The 20861-nt window shown below is 44.5% G+C and overlaps 4 protein-coding genes across 5 annotated transcripts in view; 3 read left to right on the top strand and 1 right to left on the bottom strand.

Annotated features, from left to right (window-relative positions):
* The window catches only part of LOC126556186 (mitochondrial genome maintenance exonuclease 1-like), a 306337-nt gene that overhangs the window by 216753 nt on the left and 68723 nt on the right, over nt 1-20861 (top strand). The window lies entirely within an intron of this gene.
* Nucleotides 1-20861, bottom strand: part of LOC126567431 (protein LTV1 homolog) — a 255962-nt gene that overhangs the window by 179992 nt on the left and 55109 nt on the right. The window lies entirely within an intron of this gene.
* On the top strand, nt 7146-9188 carry LOC126556011 (cationic amino acid transporter 3-like). The gene is made up of 3 exons (XM_050211168.1): nt 7146-7545; nt 7621-8646; nt 8722-9188. The coding sequence occupies exons 1-3, from the start codon at nt 7173-7175 to the stop codon at nt 9186-9188; spliced, it is 1866 nt and encodes a 621-aa protein (XP_050067125.1). The 5' UTR covers nt 7146-7172.
* On the top strand, nt 12710-14631 carry LOC126556019 (cationic amino acid transporter 2-like). Its single transcript, XM_050211177.1, has 3 exons — nt 12710-13064; nt 13135-14163; nt 14237-14631. The coding sequence occupies exons 1-3, from the start codon at nt 12710-12712 to the stop codon at nt 14629-14631; spliced, it is 1779 nt and encodes a 592-aa protein (XP_050067134.1).

The raw sequence follows: 20861 nt of genomic DNA, 5'->3' as shown, positions 1-20861 counted from the left end.
TTCGGCTGGATCGTTTTAGGCGATCGTTCATGTGTTACATCCACCGTACGAAATAACGCCATGTAATGCCCTTCAGCTGAACGCTCGATCGATCGACTACGCGGTGTAACGTGAGGTGCGCGGTGAATATTACGGTCAATGAGTATTACTGAACCTCGGTGCATGTTGTGGTGATCAGTTTTTGTTTTTCGTTGAAAGTATTAACAATGACAAATGGATTTTTGATGACTTTCAGTCCTGTCTGTCGATAAAATTACGTTGCTTTGCCATTTTTAAATCCTTTTTTTTTGGCACAGATACATGTCTGTTGCATCAAGAGAAAAAAAATAAGAAGAAACAATTTTATCAATAACTTCATCTCGCTTCTTATTCCAATGTTTGGGTCTCTATGTTTTTTCCCTCTTCTCCCACCAGAATTGTCGTCATCGATGTTCCAAATAGAGAAACCCAAAATAATGTGGGGCCCAAAGTATGGTTTGATGCAAAGCGACACGGCAGGGGAACGACAACGAGCAGAAGCAACCTTATTAATACAGGTGTGCGTCCGGAACGTGGTCGTGTTGAGGGGACTGTTCGGCTAGTCGTTAGTGCAGAATGCCTCCTGCCTTTACTGGCATGCCATTTTGGAGCTGGTTTTTTTTTGTGTTTTGTGTTTGGCTCCTACCATATTATTAACTCGGATGGGATAAAAACGAAACAGCAAGAGAGAAACGCGATGAGATGATTTGGATGTTGTTGTGGTGTGGAGTGCGTTTTGTTATTTTGCTGATGCCGCAAAACCTTTTTTTTTTTGCTTCCTACCGGTGGTTGGAGCTGATTGTTTGGTTTGTTTTTTTTTTTTTAATCCCGCGAATCCAACATCCAAACACAACGGGTTGATCCATTCAAAATGGCTGCTGAACCTCGAACCTTAGTGCAGTGAGTTGGTGAGATGATCGGACATAAAGCTTCTCGTGTGCTTCGTACGAAGAACGTACGCTGATGTCGTTTTATGACCTTCGCCATCATTTTTCTTTTGTGAAAGGGAAGGAAAGAAGTAGAAGGAGGAGGAGGAGGTCGAAAAGCTGGAGGGGGGGGGGGGGTTTGTGTGGGACATTAAATGTGTAAAAGATGATAGAACATAAAATCCACCCATTCAGAGAAGAATTCTTACGATCAGACATCAGTGCGAGGCATTGAAGGTGAACTTCGAGGGCAGTGATCGTTGGTATTGATCGAGCATTACTTCATTAAGTTTTGTTCCACCAAGTGTATAAAATTTCTCAATAATACGTAAACAACCAACTGCTCATTGCTCATGTCTTCTAGGCAGTCTTACGTATTTTTATTAATTTTTTTGCAACATCATTTTAACTCTCGCAATTATTTACGACCCAAACGCTTCCTGTCAAGTGCTGCAGTTGGTGATGTTTGCTGCAAATGAAGAGGATTGTTTTTTTTTATGGATTCATAGCCCCACAAACAGCCATAAAGTGAGTATTGTATGGCCCATTGGCAACTACTACTATCCGCCAATACTTTCCAATACCCCGTACTCCCAAACGAAGTTTGACTTGTTTAGGGATTTCCGTAGTAAAAGCAAACTTGAGTTGTAAGGGAACGAAAAACATTAGAGATATAAGTGCCCTACTTAGGGTGAGCGGGGAGGGGCATTTCTTCAGTGGGTTTAAAGTGTGCGTAAAAACCGGTTATATTTTATGGTTGAACCACAGGCACGGGTCAGCCGGGTGGAATTAGCATCGGCAAACCTTGACGAAAGGCGCGCGGGTGAGAATGCTTACATTTTATTTTGGCTAAGCAGCTCGCTTGTGGGGTTAGCAAGGTGTAGGTTTGGTGTGTTGTTTTTGCTGTCGACAAATGCCATTTGTGGGCGTCACATTAAATTCGGTTTGTTATTTATGGGATCTGTGACCTAAAGCTGGACTAGGCTGATCAAAACAAGCGGAAAATGTTGATCTTTACATAATCGTATATTTTTGCAATATTTAGCCTCAAGCAAGTAGCTCATCTTTCATAAGCATAGGTATCCGTTTTTTACCGTCTTTGCCTTCAAACAACGGCCTGGTGGTGGAGGCGACTGCGTCGCCGGTCTTCATACGGCAGGACCGGGGTTCGTATCCCATCCACCTTCGGCTATCGACTATCGGCGCGAGACCTTAGAAGGCCGTTAAGTCAAGAAGAAGAAGATGCGACAAGCTGCTCCCAAGTAGGGTAGAATATGCCAATAAGAACATGCCAGCGATCCAAAGATTCTGTTCCAAAAACTCAACTACTTACTTATTATGACTGCATTTCACCCTCTGTCTAGCGTACCCGTAGTACCTGTACCTATGCCGCTCTCATTAAAACGGGGCAAACAACGCATCTCACTTTCGGCTAGAATGTATCCACTAGAGATGAGACCTTCGGTTCGTTTCATTTTTTTTCTTTTATTCTCCCTCACACAATTAACCCACTTTAGACGCCCTCGATCGTTCTTAACAGCCGGTACGGCTGAGAAGACGCCACCTCGCAGGCACATGCTGGAGGGGCAGCACAATTCAACAATGAACCTGCTTGGCTTATCAGCGTCACTGGCAGTCACGAGCCTGGGGTGGCTCAGCAAAGATAAAGCGCAACTCGGCACCACTCCAAGCGGTGCTCCGGGTCCGGGTATGATTTACTACCATCTGATCGATGGCCAATTTTTTACGGCGTGGCAATCGTGGGGGGGGGAGGGGGGGTTCTTTCTTTTTTTCAGGGGACGCTTATCGGGATGGATTGTTTACTACAAGCATTTGAGTAAGTCCCAGCTTGATTAAGGGTCGATCCATCAAACGGAGGGTAGTATAAGAGCGTCATCGTCATAGTCCGAAAGCTTTGCTGCTTCGTAATTTGTCAAAAAAAAAGCAGGAAATGTCTGTTGGGTGATGGGTACCGGCGATAAACCAACGGCTACGACTCATCGTATTATGTGAGACCGGTAAAGCCAAATGACAGAATACGCCTTGGGAAGAGAGTTGCCGCGAAGGTAAGCGTACGGTCGTTCCGGTCCGGGGTCGTGTGCGCTTTTATGGAATGTAATTAAATGTAGCCTTTCGCGAGATTTGATCCGCACGAGCGGGCTGAAAATCTGCATATTTAAACTGAGCGCGGACGGACCACGACCTGCGCGGTTTAGAGTTTGCTTATTGAAGGAATTGTGAAGGTATTTGCAGTAAGTGGTGAGCGTATGCCTCACTGTTTTACCATCCGAGTAAAAGAATGTTGACATTCCCTCCCCTAATCTACTGCTGAGTGCTGAGAGTCTTTATTGGTGATCATACCGCATCTCCACCCTTTCTGGACAACCTCTCTGGACACATAAATACGCCGGCATGTCGAACGGTGTGAAGTAGCATTTGGCACGTTTTTACGTTCCCACTTTACGTTAAGACGGCAACGATAACGCTGGTGACGGTCGAGCACGCGTCAGTGAATTCTTTCCTGCAGGAAGAACAGGCGCGTTATCACATTCTACCGGCTGATCCGTTTATTGAGTAAGCTTGTCATACGCTCGAAGTCAACTATCAAGTTGTTGCCGGGAGCTTCATGAAAAATACCCATCAATAATTTATGAGATTCAAGAGACCCGAGCAAAGTCTGTCTGGTTTTTAAACACTCTCACTGCACACCCTGTGCGTACTTAAATGATTACGTTTAATCACCCTTTATCAACTGATCACCCTTCACCGGCAGCACAGGAGCAGCCTCTAATGCCGCCGTTTTGAGGAACAATCGCACAGTGGGTGTAATTGTCCGTCTGATTTACAGTGTAAATGCTACAAAAAGCAAACCGGATGCTTATCAGGTGCTACGAGTCCCTGAGATCGTGTGCGATACGGAAACACACGAATTACAGCCCTTGTTTAATTGAGCTGTCCATGCCAATTGGAATGTAAATGGGTGCGATTATGCGTTTGATGGATATGATGGTGAAGTTTTGTACGCTATCAGCTAGTATTGCTCATCGTATCGGTTCATCAGTCCGGACCGGTTGACTAATTGAATGTTCGATTTTCTGTCTCAAGTGGTAAATTCTTAAAATCTTCAACCGGACGACAATCATGGTGATGCTACATCCGTCTTATAAAAAAAAAAAGCTTGACGTGTCTGTTGTGTTGAGTATATGTAAATGAGCCATCAACCATCAACAAATTACCTTTTAGAGTCAGACTTCCGATAACCCGTCTGTTTGTTCTACCAACCGATTTGGACCCAAGCCTTCTTTTAATGTCTCGACTTCCTGCAATGCACAGCCGACGTTGACAGAGGTCATCAAGTGGGGTCGCTTTCACTCGGCATTGGTCGTTAACCTTCTGCGGGTGCAAACTGTAAACCACGGACAGCCGTTGCGAGGACCGAGGAGAACCGCTGCCCGGGACACAGATGACACACTGGCACAGTATCAAGGCGGTTTCGAGTGGAAACCCGCGCGAAATGAAAGCGAATGTAACGAGCAAAACAAAGCTGATAGTTGTCTGCCCGTGCGTCTCGCCCATGGTGGCCTTACGGCGCACCGGTGGTCAATGAAACTCGCTCATGCTGTTTGCGCTTCCCGGGGCCAAAACAAGGCAATCGCTCGAAAGCTGTCAGACATGCTGCAGCTGAACGCGACCGCCATTTGTCATTTTCGGGGAGCTGATGATCCGAGCTTGAAGCGAGGCAGAGCGAAAGAGAGATCAAGAGAAGGTGCATTGATCAACAAACACGATCGGTGCATACACCGGTTCACTGACCGTCCTTGCACTCAGCTTTTGAAGCACGTCTTTCGACATTGGTTCCACAAGAACCGCGACACCATGCCACAGAGTGGTTCAAAGTCTGTTGTCCCAGTGCATCGATCATGGTGCACGAAGATGACGATCCACCTCGACACACCATTATCTTGAAGGGTGGTATGTTTATTCTCAAAACTCTCCACTCTCATTGGAAACTGGTTCTAATCGAGGACGGAGATGACAAGTCACGAAAATGGTGTCTTAGTGCTTGGCACTGTATGAACATTGTGCAATAATTTAATTACACCATCCGTTCCAAACGTATGGGAGACATGATCATTTTGTCTCGATCATAGTAAGTGCACGAACAGGCACAAATGGCGGTTGTTGCTACATAGCCCACAGAGGTTATTATGATGTGGGGTTTTTTTTTCCGACGACCACTAGGCTTTATTCCCTTGTATGGCTGCACAAGATTAGTGAAAGCTGTTGTGCAAATACTTCGCCTCTAATGGCATGAAAAAGGATTTGTATGGTGGGATCTGATACTGAAGATACGGATCATGATGGATTTTTGCTACAGGTACCGAACTTTATTCTTTCGTCTATAGAAATTACTATTCTATGTAGCTTTCAAAAATGTAAGTTTACCTCTGTACAATCCATGTGTTGATTAATCACAACAGCAAACAACAGCCCGGCGATAACACTATAATCAATCGACAATGAGACTGCTAATGTGTCCAATTAAACGGTTTCATTGTCGATTTCGTTTATCTTTTCATTTGTGCCGCGAACGGTCCTCCATTCATCCGTCCATTTAGATGCAATGTTTGCGTAAAACGTTACACGCAATTCACACCCCTTATTGCAGGCCGCACCATTAAGCGCCACGTACGATGTGTTTGTGGATAGGTGTGTAGCTTGGCAAGTGTTAATTCGCGGAACAAACGATAGTGGGTTGGTACACAATCGTAACTGGTGCTTAAAATTGGAGTTTTGTTTCAAATGTGTACTACAACGAAAAAGAGAGTTCCTGTTACGATTTGAAGGTAGCTCACAGTGTGTTCTTCTTTGTCTTCTTCTTGGATAAACGACCTTTAAGGTCATGCAGGCCATCGAAATGGCTTACTAGACTTGCCTTACTAGATACCACGTAGTTGGATAGTTAGTCCTCACCTGGAAAATGCTCCGAATGGGACTTGAACCCCTGTCCCGCCGTGTAAAGACCGGCGCTGTTGTAACTTGGCTAAACGACCTGCTGAAGATCACGCCGCCCATCGAATTGCTTACCAAACTTGCCCAATACCAAGTAGTTGAATAATGAGTCCTCAACTACATGGGCAACCGTCCGGATGGGATTAGAATCTCGGTCCTACCGTGTAAAGACCAGCACCGCTGTAGCCTATACTACCAGTCCGCCTCGTCTCAGTGTCTTAAAGAGGAACTAATTTATTCTTTACTACACTCAAAGCAATCAGCTTGTACGCCTGTACATTCTAACTACTGCTGCGGGACCGATCTCTGTAGGTCATTGTGATTCAATATCAAGAACAGTTGGTCAGCCGTCAAGGTTTTTATCTCGAGTGAGTTCTCAACCTTAACACGCAAGCTTTGCGGCATGGAACCGTAAGTTAAATTAGTACGCCTGACGAGTTTCGTTCAGGTTCCGGTCAAACAAGTTCGTACCGACTCTTATTGGATTGCATTGACATGCAAATAATAGCCGCCGTATATGGAGGCAATTGACGGCATCAAAATGCTACACGGTCCATTTTTGATTCCTGCTTCCAATATGGACTTCTTTCGTTAACCTTCTACTTCACGCTCACGTTCCACTATCATGTAAAAGACACCGAATGGTCGCGTAGGTTTTACCAAAACAAACATTTTAAGGTTGACTCAAAAAATTCCCCCTCAACTGGAAATTCCCTTTCTGCTCGTTTTCGCGGTGAATAATTTTATTTTTACCGGAGCACCTGGCAATGTTCATTGATAAGCGTTTACGCTCTAAAAGCCAACGAACTTAAACTGTATGCATTTAAATTTTCAAAAATTTGCTTCCCCCGTACGCCTCATGTGGGTGAAAGTGGTTCGTTAGCGTATATCGGCACCGGAGAGATGGCCAAAGAGATGGCCACTGAAAATTAGTCTCAAATCTCTGGTGCCACTCTGGTTAGGTTGGGTAGGTTGTGCTAACGCAATTACCTTCGCTCGGTCCGCATTACACGCATGAGGCGGCCGATTTGGTAGCCAAACGAAATTGATCGACCGTTGCCAATCCGTAACTTCCGCAATGGCGGTACGGTTCGCTGCCTGGCACGAACCTAATTTATGCACATTGTGCCATAATGTTGCCCCATTACTCTCGTCACTTTCTCAAATGCATTACCTTTATCTACACCTTTACAGACATTCTCATCAGCTTGGATCATGCGAGCGGAAGGCCCTTTACGTCGCTTCTGGACAGCGCTGACGAGGAAGAAACAGAATGAAGACGACGGTTCCGACTCGAAGCTGGCCCGCGTCCTGACGCTACTCGATCTGACCGGGCTCGGTGTGGGCAGTACGCTCGGGCTCGGTGTGTACGTTCTGGCCGGTTCGGTAGCACGCGAACAGGCCGGCCCGGCAGTGGTTGTCTCGTTCCTGGTGGCGGCCGTTGCTTCCGCCATCGCCGCCCTGTGCTATGCCGAGTTTGCGGCACGTGTGCCGAAAGCTGGATCCGCCTACGTCTACAGTTACGTGAGCATTGGCGAGTTTACCGCATTCACAATCGGTTGGAATCTGATCTTGGAGTACGTGATCGGTAAGTGGTTTGCCTGATGTTGAACGACTTCCGCTGGGAACACATCTTCACTCCGTATCGTCCGTATCCTTCCAGGCACGTCCAGTGTGGCCCGTGGTATGAGCGGCTACATTGACTCGCTGGTCGACAACAAAATCAGTAAAGCGATGCGCGACGCAATGCCGATCGACGTCGACTTCCTGTCGGACTATCCGGACTTTTTCTCCTTCATCGTTGTGCTGATTTTGGCCGGACTGCTAGCGTACGGTGTGAAGGAATCGACGCTGATGAACAACATCTTCACCGGAGTTAATCTGATCGTGATCGGTATTGTACTTGTGGCGGGAGGCATCAACTGTGATCCGGACAATTGGACCATCGATCCTAAGGATATACCGGAGGGATATAACGGTGGTGCGGGCGGATTTGCACCGTTCGGGTTTGCCGGCATCATGGCCGGTGCTGCCAAATGTTTTTACGGGTTCGTCGGATTTGATTGTATCGCTACGACCGGCGAGGAAGCTAAAAACCCGGAACGCAACATCCCACTCGCTATCGTGATCTCACTCATCATCATTTTCCTCGCGTACTTTGGCATTTCGACGGTGCTGACGATGGCATTGCCGTACTATCTGCAAGACCCAGAAGCACCCTTCCCACATTTGTTCGAATCGATCGGATGGCACGCTATTAAATGGATCGTGTCGATTGGAGCGATCTTTGCGCTCTGTACCAGCTTGCTTGGTGCAATGTTCCCGCTACCTCGCGTACTGTACGCCATGTCCTCGGATGGGATCATCTACAAGAAGCTTCAGACTGTGCATCCGAAAACGCAAACGCCCGTGCTAGCTACCATGCTGTCGGGGCTGCTGGCAGCCATTATGGCGGCACTGTTTAATCTGCAGCAGCTGATCGATATGATGTCCATTGGTACGTTGCTGGCCTACACGATCGTCGCTGTGAGTGTGCTGGTTCTGCGCTACCAGACGGAGGAATTGCTAAATAGCTCAGAAATCAGTGTGACTGTGCCTGAGGTCATACGACAGCTTGTGAACCGGGAACGCCACGAAGCACCAACGAAACTCTCATCGGCGGTGGTTAAGTTTAGTGTTTGTGTTTTTGGTAAGTAGTCGCTTGAGCCTGAGCATGGTGTGTCTTGAGGTGTATAATTTTAAAATTTTGCTCTCATCCTTACAGCCGTGTTCGTCTGCGGTGCTTGTGGTATTCTAGTCCCGGCAGAGGACTACATTAACGCTGACTATCCAGGCGTCATCGTCGGACTGGCGGTGCTCGTCGCCCTTCTCGTTCTACTGTTCATCATCATTTCCCTGCAGCCAACGGACAGCATAAAGCTTACGTTCAAAGTGCCACTAGTGCCTCTGCTGCCACTGATTAGTGTGTTCTTCAATCTGTACCTCATGTTCCAGCTCGACTCCGGTACCTGGATTCGTTTCAGCGTTTGGATTGCGGTCGGATACTTTATCTACTTCAGCTACGGCATACGCCACTCGATCGAAGGTGAACGGTTGCTCACAAAGGCTGAGCTTGCCGCATCAAAGGCAAACGGTATCGACAACACCGGTTACGATGGTGCTTCGGATGTGATAGGCCGAAAGGATTCGCGAGACGCTCCAACGTACGCAATTGCGAACGAGTCAACGTAGAGGTGCCGATTGCTGGACCTATCCCCTTATTATATCACTCTAAAAACGTTCGACCTCAGTTCGAGAGGGGTCAGTATTATGCCGACATCAGCATGATTCCTGTGCGAATCAAGCAATCCTTTCAGTGTAAGAATTAGCTAAGTACAAAACGAACGGAGAGAGCATGTAAAACAAAACAAAGCGACCGAGTGCGTACCACAAGGAGACATGAAAAATTCGCACTTAAAGTGATTGTGATAATTATTGCATACTAGTGGTTTAAGAAATAGAAACATATGAAACAACCATAGCTGCCGTTTTGTATCATTGCTGTTTATCATCCTTCGTTAAGACGTTTTGGTACGCAGTTCCCTTCATCCACTGTCGGTATCTCCTCAGACTCGCCATATTCTTAATAGACCTTTGTGCTTTAGGAACTTATCAAGCTTTAGCAATAGCCCATTTACACCTAATCTCTCTACCTTTAGTGAGTCTTATAAAGTATTGCGCTTCGGATGGCTTTCCTTCACGATAAGATGGATGACGAACGAGACGAACAATAAATCAATCAATAAAAACGCGTGCCTACAACATTTTACCATCTAATTTATGTATCGTTACTGCTTCGTCATCGATACATCCGATAAGCAAACCAGGACAGCGTTAGCGTTAGCCGGTTGTAAGTAACGATGTCCATTGTTTGGATTGTTGCAGTATTATTTACGTACAATTTACCACCCAAACTAACTCATTCATCAACAACAATGTCTCGTTGCGAGCAGATTAAAGTGATGACGGAATTGGTAAAATGCTTCGTTGCTTATCTAATGACAGGACAAGCATTTATAAATTAGTTGCTAATTAGCTGCTGCGATGCGAAAAAAGATAGCTAACTTAGCACCTGTCACGTTCGCAATTTAGCTGTGCGCCTACGGTTAGGCAAACCGCATTACATCGGTTCAAATGCATTTGCTAAACTAGTTTTTTTATTCAATAAAAAAAAGAACTTAAGAGCATGTCACACCCACCATGCTTTTCTTGTCGATGTTTCTTCCACAAACCACGATCACCAACGCCATCGAACACATGCTGTGCGATGAGCGTGTGGAGGTGAATAAAAATATTGCATCCGGATATAAAATGGTACGGACCTACACCAGCTGCTCCTCAACCGTTATTGCGTCAGCTGAGCACTCTTCGCATTCCGGTGGTGTTTGTGAAACAGGTCCTTTAAAGACATGCTACCCGTTCGAAGATACCTATTTTCCCGTTTCGCTCTGAAAATAGTCACAGTCTTCGAGTGTTGAACAGCGCGCTAACATTGTCCACCCGTGGGTATTAGTGGTTGCCGTTTGATTCTGTTCCTGTTGGGTGCACGCATAGTGATTATACAATTTATAACTCCGCAGCGCGCTGTGCAAAGAAACTGTTAACAGTAACGGCTCAAGAACGGTACGTGCCGGGAAGGAAATGGGAAACAGTTTTACTGTGCAAATTCGTTTGAAATTGTGAAATCAAAGTGAATGAAATGCGAACGATGTTATCTACAAGACATGTTAGGCTTGCAGTGTTTGCTCAAGTCGTTCGATCCTTTGGATTACGTTTTGTTTGATGAATGTTACATAAACGGCACATGACATGGTGATCTACAATTAACGTACAACCGTTGTAGATCAAACCAACCGTACTTATTTATTCACATATAAAATTCCCTCTGTCAAGCACCTTATCTACTGGTGGTGCGTTCACGTCGAAAGCAGCGACGCAATGGAGACGCATGGTGGCGCACGTTTTTTGATGTTCGTCCGATCTGTTCTTGGAAAGCGGATGCGACAGTTTGACTGCTTTGGCTATAAAGCACGCGTTCGGTAATTGCATTAATGTAGGCGTCATTATCGTGCCGACAAAGAAGCAGCATCATGCGAACGGGAGTGTTGTTGTTTTCTTTTTTTGTAGTAGTACAAGGTCTCGGTCGCCAAAATACGCCGCATACACTGACCATTATGGGTGTGGGAAAACGGAACAGTGACAACGATTTGCGAGACGACTCGATTCGATTTCATTCCCGCACGGGTCTCGCTATAAATAGTGCAATTATTTACATACGTATTCAAATCATGAAGCGACCACGCGACCGTTGGCAAACATTTTTCTACTCCACATGATGCTTTGGGGTGGGCCAAGCAGCAAAGAAAACGGGAAAAAGCGTTTGCAAATCATTGCAAGACCTTCATTGAAAAAATAATAACACGTACAGCTTCGTCCATTACTTTGTCCTAGGTCAATGGCACCAAGAAAGACCCCGTGTAAGGATAGCCATTTTTGTGCGGGCGCACTAAATAACCTCGAAAATGCTCGTTGCCTTGAGCGTCGTTTGATGACAAGCAGGCATCAAGCAGGCAGGAATGTGCATCAGAACCCGAGCGGCGGACACGTCAAGCGATGGCGCATAAATCGGCCGCAAACGCATTTTGCTATTTAAAAAAAAAGGACACAATGCCACTGTACAGCTTCGTTTGAATAATATCCGCCTCATACCGGCACAACTGTTTGTGTGCGTGTGTTAAAAAAAAAGTGGGTTTTTTGCATTAATTTAATTGTTGTGACAAATCCACCCATTACACCACCCTGCCCGATGGAGAGGATTTTGTGTGTGTGTGTGTGCCGTGGATGATGTTTATATTGTGACGGGATTTAAAATTGGAGCAGCTGCGTTTTTTGGGGGTTCTTTTTTTCGCCAACTGCACACTAGCTAGTTTGGTGTGGAAGGTGCCACAACAAAGAGGGTTCATTGTAGGGATAATGAGAGCACCGTGCGAGCAACTATCGACGTGAAGAATCAATTCTAGAAAGGGTGTAGTTTACGGTTGTCTGCTTAGCTCACTGTCAGTTCTGCTGAGCTTAATGATTGATATGACAGCAGCAGGAACTGTGCCAACGTGTAACTAGGTGTAAACATATTCTTTGGTTTGAGGACGCTAAAGAAGGTTACGGCATTCTTAATAATAATTTAGCCTCGTCTCGGGAAAAACGCACAAGGAAGTATGAGCTATAAGCTATCAAAAGTCAAAAGAAATATTGTTTTTCAAACGGATTTTACATTTTATGCAGACAAAAATCGTTTGACCCAATATTCCATCGCTGAATATATCAATTTAAAAATAAAAATTTAATTTTAACATAAAACTTTAAATTCACTTCACGCCAATGGTTGTAGAAGCTTTCGATCGACAACTTCTTACGATCGGTTCAGAATATACACTACTTAATGGACCAGGCGATCCAAAATGTCCCATATTTTTGATCGTTTGTTTTAATCATTTACACCTAATGCGAAGCATCGTTGTTGACATTTTGAGATGTGTTAACAGTCTGCAGGCAAGCAACAGAATCAGATTCAAAACAATCCAGTTGAAGAATTGCTAGCAAACCTTTCAGCTTTACCACATTCTTCTCCAAAAATATTAACTGCAAATTATTCGTTTGTTCTAATGGTATTTTGTTTCTGATTTTTAGCAGGTGACCCGAGTCGAAGAACCCGTATGGAAACTTTTTGGAAAGCTGTCAGTCGCAAGAAACCTAACAACGACGATGGAAGCCATTCGAAGCTAGCACGCGTACTTACACTGCTCGACCTAACCGGGCTCGGTGTGGGCAGTACGCTCGGGCTGGGAGCCTACGTACTGGCTGGGTCCGTTGCGTACGAGCAGGCTGGACCGGGTGTGGTAATTTCCTTCGTAATTGCAGCGTTAGCGGCCGCCATTGCCGGGCTGTGCTATGCCGAGTTTGCATCACGCGTACCGAAAGCTGGCTCAGCGTACATCTACACCTACATTACGATCGGTGAGTTTGCAGCGTTCACGATCGGATGGAATTTGATGCTGGAGTATATAATAGGTGAGTTAGATCTGTAACACAACATGGTTGGTATTTTGTAAACTTTCGGTGTTTCTTACTGCTCTACCAGGCACGGCAAGTGTTGCGAGAGGCTTGAGCGGCTACATCGACGCACTGATCGACCATCGAATGGGCAACGCGATCAAGGATGTGGTCCAGATGAAGGTTAGCTTTCTGGCAGAGTATCCGGACATTTTTTCCTTCCTGGTTGTGCTAGTGATCACGGCCCTATTAGCGTACGGTGTGAAAGAGTCAACGCTACTAAACAATCTCTTCACCGGTGTGAATCTCATCGTCATTGCGGTTGTGTTGGTGTCCGTTGGCATTAAGGCCGATCCGGCCAACTGGGCTATTCAACCGAATGATCCAGGCGTACCGGCCGGTATTGACATCGGCACCGGAGGATTTCTGCCGTACGGTATTGCGGGCGTCATGGCTGGAGCGGCCAAATGTTTCTACGGCTACGTCGGTTTCGACTGTATCGCTACAACCGGCGAGGAGGCACAGAACCCTTCTCGAAACATTCCACTAGCCATCATTACGTCCCTGATCATCATCTTCCTATCGTACTTTGGTGTGGCAACCGTACTAACGATGGCACTACCGTACTATCTACAAAACCCGATTGCTCCCTTCCCGCGACTCTTCGACTATCTTGGGTGGCAGGAGATCAAATGGATCGTATCGATCGGTGCCATCTTTTCGCTCTGCACCAACTCACTCGGAGCGATGTTTCCGCTGCCACGCGTACTGTACGCCATGTCCTCGGATGGGCTCATCTTCAAGCAGCTGCGAACCGTCCATCCCAAAACCAAAACTCCACTTCTAGCCACAATTCTTTCCGGCCTTTTCTCCGGCACAATGGCGATGCTGTTCAATCTGCACCAGCTGATCGATATGATGTCGATCGGAACACTGCTGGCCTACACGATCGTCGCCGTAAGTGTGTTGGTGTTGCGTTACGAGCAAAACACCAACTTTATCGTCAGCACACAAACTAAATCGTCCACGGTGGTGAAGCAGCTGTTCAACCTAACCTGCTTGACGGTTCCGAGCAGTTTGTCGTCCGATATTGTGAAGGTGTGCGTGCTTATCTACGGTAAGTTTAGTTGTGGATTTTTGTCCACTCTTACCAACATTTAGTAATTTGTCGTTTTTTTATTTTCTGACAGCGATCGCTATCAGTGTGATCAGTTCGATTCTAGTGCACGCACAGACACATCTCAACAGCTACAATCCACTTATATGCACCCTGCTAGCGGCTATGGCTATTATAGCAATACTACTAACGCTCATCATATCCTGCCAGCCGACAGAGGAGCGACAGCTTACCTTCCGTGTACCGTTCGTCCCGTTTGTTCCTCTGCTCAGCATCTTTGTGAATGTTTACCTCATGTTCCAGCTGGACGCTGCAACCTGGGTACGGTTTTTGGTGTGGCTGCTTGTGGGCTTTATCATTTACTTTTCCTACGGCATTCGCCATTCCGTGCAAGGATCCGGCAGTCAAACGCTTTCGGAAAGTCAGCTAGATATACCATTCGCCATGTTTGCGACAGTGAAGCTGTAGGTCTAGCGCGATGATCGTATTCCTGGGAGTGGGTATGATATTCACAAATATTATAATATGATCAATACATTAGGGATTAGACAGTTGCATGTAGGGATAGCGTGCTAGAATGAATTACACTAGTGTGGCCATTGAGCAGAAACAGAAACATTCGCTGGTAAACGTGTAGCATTCAGTTCAATTTTTATACAAAGACCAGACCTTTGCATAGAACCGTTTTAGGTTAGGAATGTTGAGAAGGGATCAGGTAGGAATTTTGCATACATATTACTCACCAAACCCTCTTCAGGGAAAACTTAGTATGGCATAAGTACTCATTATCACAGTAGCAAATAATGAAATGATGAAAACGAGAAATTATTTTGCTGTTAATTTGTGTTTCTAATTTTGCACCCATAGAATCAACAGATCACAATAAACTGTTGCGTTAAAGATTTTTGTGTTCTTTCTTATAGATTTTGAAATGTCATTCTCATGGTATAAAGCGAAATGATTTAATGTCCCGTTTGAAGTTTGTACCGGCGTCAAACACAAATTCGGTATTACGTTACACCGAAATCAAAACAACCGGCCAGTTGAAGCTGCAACGCATGAAAATTGGGTCACCCGTTTGCATCAACAGCTCATCATCGCCGCACAGAAAAGTTCAAGAACACTTCCCCGTGTGACCGTTGATCTTCGGTTTGCTGCGCTGATCTTCCAGTGCCGACACCAGTTCCAGCTGCTGTCTGCCCTAATCACGTCACAACAATTCATCCCCAACGGCTTTTGGCGGTGCGATAATGTGGCGGTGCGAGCGAATGAAAACCGTACCGTGCACTGTTCGTAACGTCGTAACGGAATTCCGGTGGTGGAAAAGGAATGAAAAGCACATGGTGCAGACGTCAAGGTTGCGCTCGTGTATGTGAACTCGTTACTTTCTCTTTCGGTGTCAATGTCAGAACCCCGGTTGGCGTGGGATAGGGTTGAATTAATCGGCCAGTACACATTGCTCATCGTCTGCAGTAAACAAGCGCAAAAGAAGAGCAATGTAGTTGCGTTTTCCGCTAGCGATTAATTTTAATTCGCCGGTTCAGTCGATCCGCAAGATAGGAGCGCCTGAATGTAGGCAGAGCGTAAAGCATCGCGCTGTAAGCTGACAGGTGCACTGAAGTCGCTTAACGATCATCTTTTAATTCGTTAGTCTTTTGGATTATTATTTCTCTTTCTTATGACGTCCCGTTAACACTATTTTTCGTTACAAAAAAAAGAACAACCTAATACAAGTAAATCAAACTTAAACTTATCCCTTATCGACTTACCGCGATGCTTGGATGCTGGCCTCCATAAGCGGGCTAACCTTGAATCGTTTCATAGCACCTCGTACTGGTAGGAACAATCAACACTTACACTCTGAACTCTCCCGATCGGATCGCGGTTAGCACAATGTCAATCGGTGCTATTGACTATTGGGTTCTGGGTTCTAGGAGATAAGTGTAATCTTAACAACCGGCAAACTATAACAAAAAATAAACACACCAAACGGAAGCCATATGATGACGACCGGGAGAGCGTAAAAGCTCCAACTGCACTATACAGCAACGAAATATAGAGCTTCTCTGAGAATTCATAGCAAAAGGGAGAGAGAGAGAGAGAGAGAGCTTGAAATCGGGGCTAGATACGCCACTTCGACGGTACTACTACGGACGGTTGCGTGCGGTGCGTTATTCCAATCGAGACAGTGCGCGCGCGAGTTAGTTGTGTTCCGTCGCCGAAGGTATCTGGACCGTGTGATGTAAAAAAAAAAGAAACGCTGGTGTTTGCTTTAAGCTACCGTTAGCAAGTGGTTGATCATGGTATTGGTCCTGAGTGACAGTAAGCGTTAGTGGTGTTCTTATATATGTTCTCCTGTATTGGGCTCCGCAAGATGCGGCACTGTTATTCAATCGTGCAACGAAGTGCGTAAATGATCAGTGCACCAGATTGAAGGAGCAGTAAATGCTTGTAAACGTGTAAACGGTTAGTGTCCAGTGGAACGTGATTTTGGGTCCATAAAATAAGCTAAATCGTGGTGAAAACAGCTGCAACTGATGAGTGTGTTTTGTTACATTTATATATTTATACGTGGAGTGTGTATCAGCTGATAATGGACTTCTATTGTGGCCAATAGTGGGTGATAGGCGTTGCATTGATTGCCCCTGTATTTCAAGTGATGTTTATCATTAGTCACCGGTGATAAGGAACGACGACGAGGTGGTCGTTTTATACCCGTAGAGGAGGAAAAATACGTGTAAGCTACGTGCTGATCACTTGTGCTGTGGTTTGCTGTTCAGCTGCGGTGAAAGGATCCTCCCAACGATCCTGTTTGTTTTGCCACACGGTTACCAAACAACGCACACGTCCCGTAGTGGGAGCGAATTGGATACGGAGTCGCTTCAATTTTGGTTAGTATCTTGCGCACCGGTATGATCACCAAACGATGAGAAGTGTTTCGTGTATCGATAATACACACAAACATAGTAAAATAAGAAGAAGAAAAAAACCCTATTTTCCCATTCTAACTAACTGACTCCCAAAAAGGCGTCTTTACCCTGAGATAAACAACCGCAAAACGATTGATGAAACAAAGCTTAACGAAATGTTGTTGCCAACATGAAATAGGAGCTCTTCGTGGCTCTTATCAACCTTTTTTTTCACCAGCGTGAACAAGCGTGTTGATTGGGGTACTGGAATGTTGGTTTCTCGAATCACGACAACCTACGTAAACCTTCGAAGCTTCCCGTTCTGTTCGGTACCGTCACCATGCAGCATTCGGGGAGGAGATGTTACATACGGCCCTGCAGATAATATGATGCGCACAAACAGTGTCATTTTGTGCTGTGTGTAGATACTGCAGATACTGAGAGACACATACAATCTAAAAAAACCACCGTTTTTCTAAAAAAAATCGTTTGAAAAATTGATCTTTAATAATTTTGAAATGTTCAAAGCTACGGTTTGGTTAAAACATTACCCAACTCATCCAATCAAATGGATTAATTTGGTTTTGTTTCACATGATCTTATTCATCGCCGCTAACAACGTGAATCAGACCGGTTACCGGTTCTAGAGAAGCTACCTGTTTTCTTATCTGTAAAGACGCTGCTCATGCAAGATTACGATTAAAGCTAACATGGCTCGTATGTCATCTCTTGAACCGTGCGAGGTAGTACGGAAGGCATTACACAACACCGCAAACCTGTTGATTCTAAGGTGTTACACGCTAGAATTGAGGTTTTTCTGTGAGTTGTATTTTTTTTTTCAAATATTGCTTCTAAACAATTGCTGTGAGAAGCATTGGTTCTTTTGCAAGAAAGTACATACGAATACGAAGCGACGAAAAGAAATTTAGTTCAAGCCACGATCTGCGATACGATGACCCTTAAAGAAACCTTACAACTGACCTCAATGTAGGTCGAACGCTAGCAGTAAGTGGTAGCTTGCTACAGTTGTATTGAGCTTGTAATTTCTCAAAGATGTGTAATTTGCTCGTTTCAGTAGCTTATTTTGATGAATCATTGATATTTCATTGGGCCAAATTTGACGTAAAAGGTATACTTAAAGGTATTGCTACTACCACCAAGATCTGTGCCAAACAAGATAAACTTGTCCTGTTCTGACTTAGTAAAGATCATATCTTCATGGTAGAACTTGCAAAGGTAGAATTCAAAATTCCTTTTCTGACATATTCGTTGGATCGTTTGATGTTCCTCAGCACAGTGTTTTGAGTCTCCTGGTTGTCCCTGTTGTTTGTTAATAACTGTGTTATTGTTCTTCCTTTTTGGTGGTGTGCCCTAATGTACGCTGAAGATCTCAAAATATTCCTCCCTATAACCTCGTCGTCAGACTGTCGTCTTCTACAAAGTTTTCTCGATTCCTTTTCCGCTTGGTGTTGTACAAATTGTCTATTACTTTGCCCAAAGTCCAACTACTTAGGAGATACACAATTTGTGGCATCGACATTGATCATATTCCCTCGATCAAGGATCTCGGTGTGTGGCTAGAAACGAAACTTACTTACTTATCACTCGTTTGGCGTCAAATGTCCGTAATCGTTAATGTTCGGAGGCTCTGTACTGTTGTTGGATGCGATTGATCCTCGAATATGCTGGTGTCGTTTGGACGCCTGCTGGAGCGACGGCGATTGCTAGCGCAAGTACACGCGATTTACCACTCTTAGGCCTCGAAACCCTCCAAACTTACCATTCTCATTCCCAAGCTTCCTTCATTGCTGGACATTTGTATAGCAACATTGAGGCTTCTTTCTTTCTTTCTCATATTTCCCTACATGCACCTTCCCGTCACCTGCGAGTTAGACATCCTCTCCATATCCCAACCAGCCTCACGCCTTACGGCCAGAATAGCCGTCTCCACAGAGCGCCAGCTGCATTTAACAACTCTCAGCATCTATTCGACTGTCATGCCCCCATTATCAACTTTTCGTTCCCGTCTTCGAGCTTCCTTTTCCTTATCTGTCCCTTAAAGGTCACGCCGGCCATCGAATGGCTTACTAGACTTGCCGATACCACGTAGTTGGATCAACTACAGCAGTGAGATCAACAGTTGAGATGAAATAATTCTTTCTTAAGTCTGATTGTTTTAAAATGTCATTTTATGTCATGCTATTTGTTTGCACTTCATATTAGATGGTTTTAATATTATTAAGTTAATATTATAAGTTATTCATTTGCTTTGAGCCATTAAAAACTTTAAGTAGGTGTAACTAGGCTCGTAGTAAATCATATGGGGACAAGTGAAACTTTATCTACAGAACCATCAGTCTCTCAATAATAGTGTGAAATCTGAGTGAAAGCTATTCGACGCTGGATCAAATGGCTCCTGATCTCAACGGATGCGTTAAGACCACTCTCATTTTTTTTTTAAAGATTCATGACGTCTCTGAGGCTCACAAATGAAGCAGTTGGATTGACTTAAGATAATTCTCTCTCAGAATTTTGGTCAGTTTTTATCAGACGGGAAACCCGTTTGCACAGTGTACGAAATAGACGTATGTGTGGCAGTTAGCAAACGTGCCCATTTCCCGTTGTTTTTCATTTGAAAATATCAACAATAAATATCAACAATCTTTTTACTATTATAATTTAATCATTCATAATAGAAAAGTGGCTTAACCCTAGAACTACCGGACCAGTCATTTTGACTGGTGGTTTATTTTTTATTGTTAATTGATTGATTGATATTGACTGTTGTTGCACAATCAATAAAGAATTCATTTTTTTATTTGCTGAAGGACGGCCTGGACGTATTGTTGGGATGTTCATTTCCACGAATTAAAAATTGTAATCAAATATTTACACTAAGTTGTGTCATGGTCAAATGTACCTTTAACAGTCATTTTGACTGGTGATTTGTGGGACGATGAACACCGTATTATAATGCTAAATACTCACAAAAAGGTGATTATATATATAACCAACAGTCGTATTTCTTACAATATAACTATAACTATAACTATGAGATAATATGAAATATATAAGAATTAAATTATCGTCTAACAATTTCATGAGTAACAAGGCTGATGCTTTCATTTTGCCGTAAACGATTTTTTTTTCGTTTATTTATAGAGGCTTTGAGTCTTAGCGACTACAGTCGCTTCTCTGCTGTGTAAAAAAAGATGGTTTAATCTAATACAAAACTATCGTATATCCACATATACTTATACACACATATACACTTAAATATTATGGAATACTATTGCAATTATGGCATAAGGTATCGGATAAGTTTAAACTATTGCTTAAATTTCTTTGTATAAATTACTGATTACTGATGCGGTTCTGCTGGAGTTTGTCGGGTGATAGAATTGTCGTGTATTCGGCGTCTAGTTGGCAGGTGGCTCGGTGTGTCGTGTATCCATGGCAATCGATGAGGATGTGGCGCACGGTGATGTCAACACCACAGAAACTGCAGAGTGGAGGACTGAATTTTTGTAGGAGGTAGGAGTGCGTAAGGCGGGTATTACCTATACGAAGGCGGGAAAGGACTCGTGGATCCCACAGCCGGCTGAATATAGATTAACGGAGCCATCTGTGTATTTAGTCTTAATTATGTGAGTAAAGGTACTATTGGCGATGTGGCTGCTTTTTCCGGTTCCCCGGATAGAACTTCTAAGTTCCCAGTCTATGGCAGGTGTACGGAGATACCAGGGACGGATTCCCCGGCGGGTGGATTGGATGATCGATGGCAGTTAC

The sequence above is a fragment of the Anopheles maculipalpis genome, chromosome 2RL (assembly GCF_943734695.1).
Source record: "Anopheles maculipalpis chromosome 2RL, idAnoMacuDA_375_x, whole genome shotgun sequence".
NCBI lineage: Eukaryota > Metazoa > Arthropoda > Insecta > Diptera > Culicidae > Anopheles > Anopheles maculipalpis.
This window is presented reverse-complemented; position numbering and strand designations above follow the sequence as displayed.

Bases quoted from the DNA above. Each gene is read 5' to 3' on its own strand.
- LOC126556019 (XM_050211177.1), top strand. From the start codon at position 12,710: ATGGAAACTTTTTGGAAAGCTGTCAGTCGCAAGAAACCTAACAACGAC. The intron at 13,065-13,134 runs GTGAGTTAGATC...CTGCTCTACCAG, and splicing joins GATGCTGGAGTATATAATAG to GCACGGCAAGTGTTGCGAGA. The intron at 14,164-14,236 runs GTAAGTTTAGTT...ATTTTCTGACAG, and splicing joins GGTGTGCGTGCTTATCTACG to CGATCGCTATCAGTGTGATC.
- LOC126556011 (XM_050211168.1), top strand. From the start codon at position 7,173: ATGCGAGCGGAAGGCCCTTTACGTCGCTTCTGGACAGCGCTGACGAGG. The intron at 7,546-7,620 runs GTAAGTGGTTTG...GTATCCTTCCAG, and splicing joins GATCTTGGAGTACGTGATCG to GCACGTCCAGTGTGGCCCGT. The intron at 8,647-8,721 runs GTAAGTAGTCGC...TCATCCTTACAG, and splicing joins GTTTAGTGTTTGTGTTTTTG to CCGTGTTCGTCTGCGGTGCT.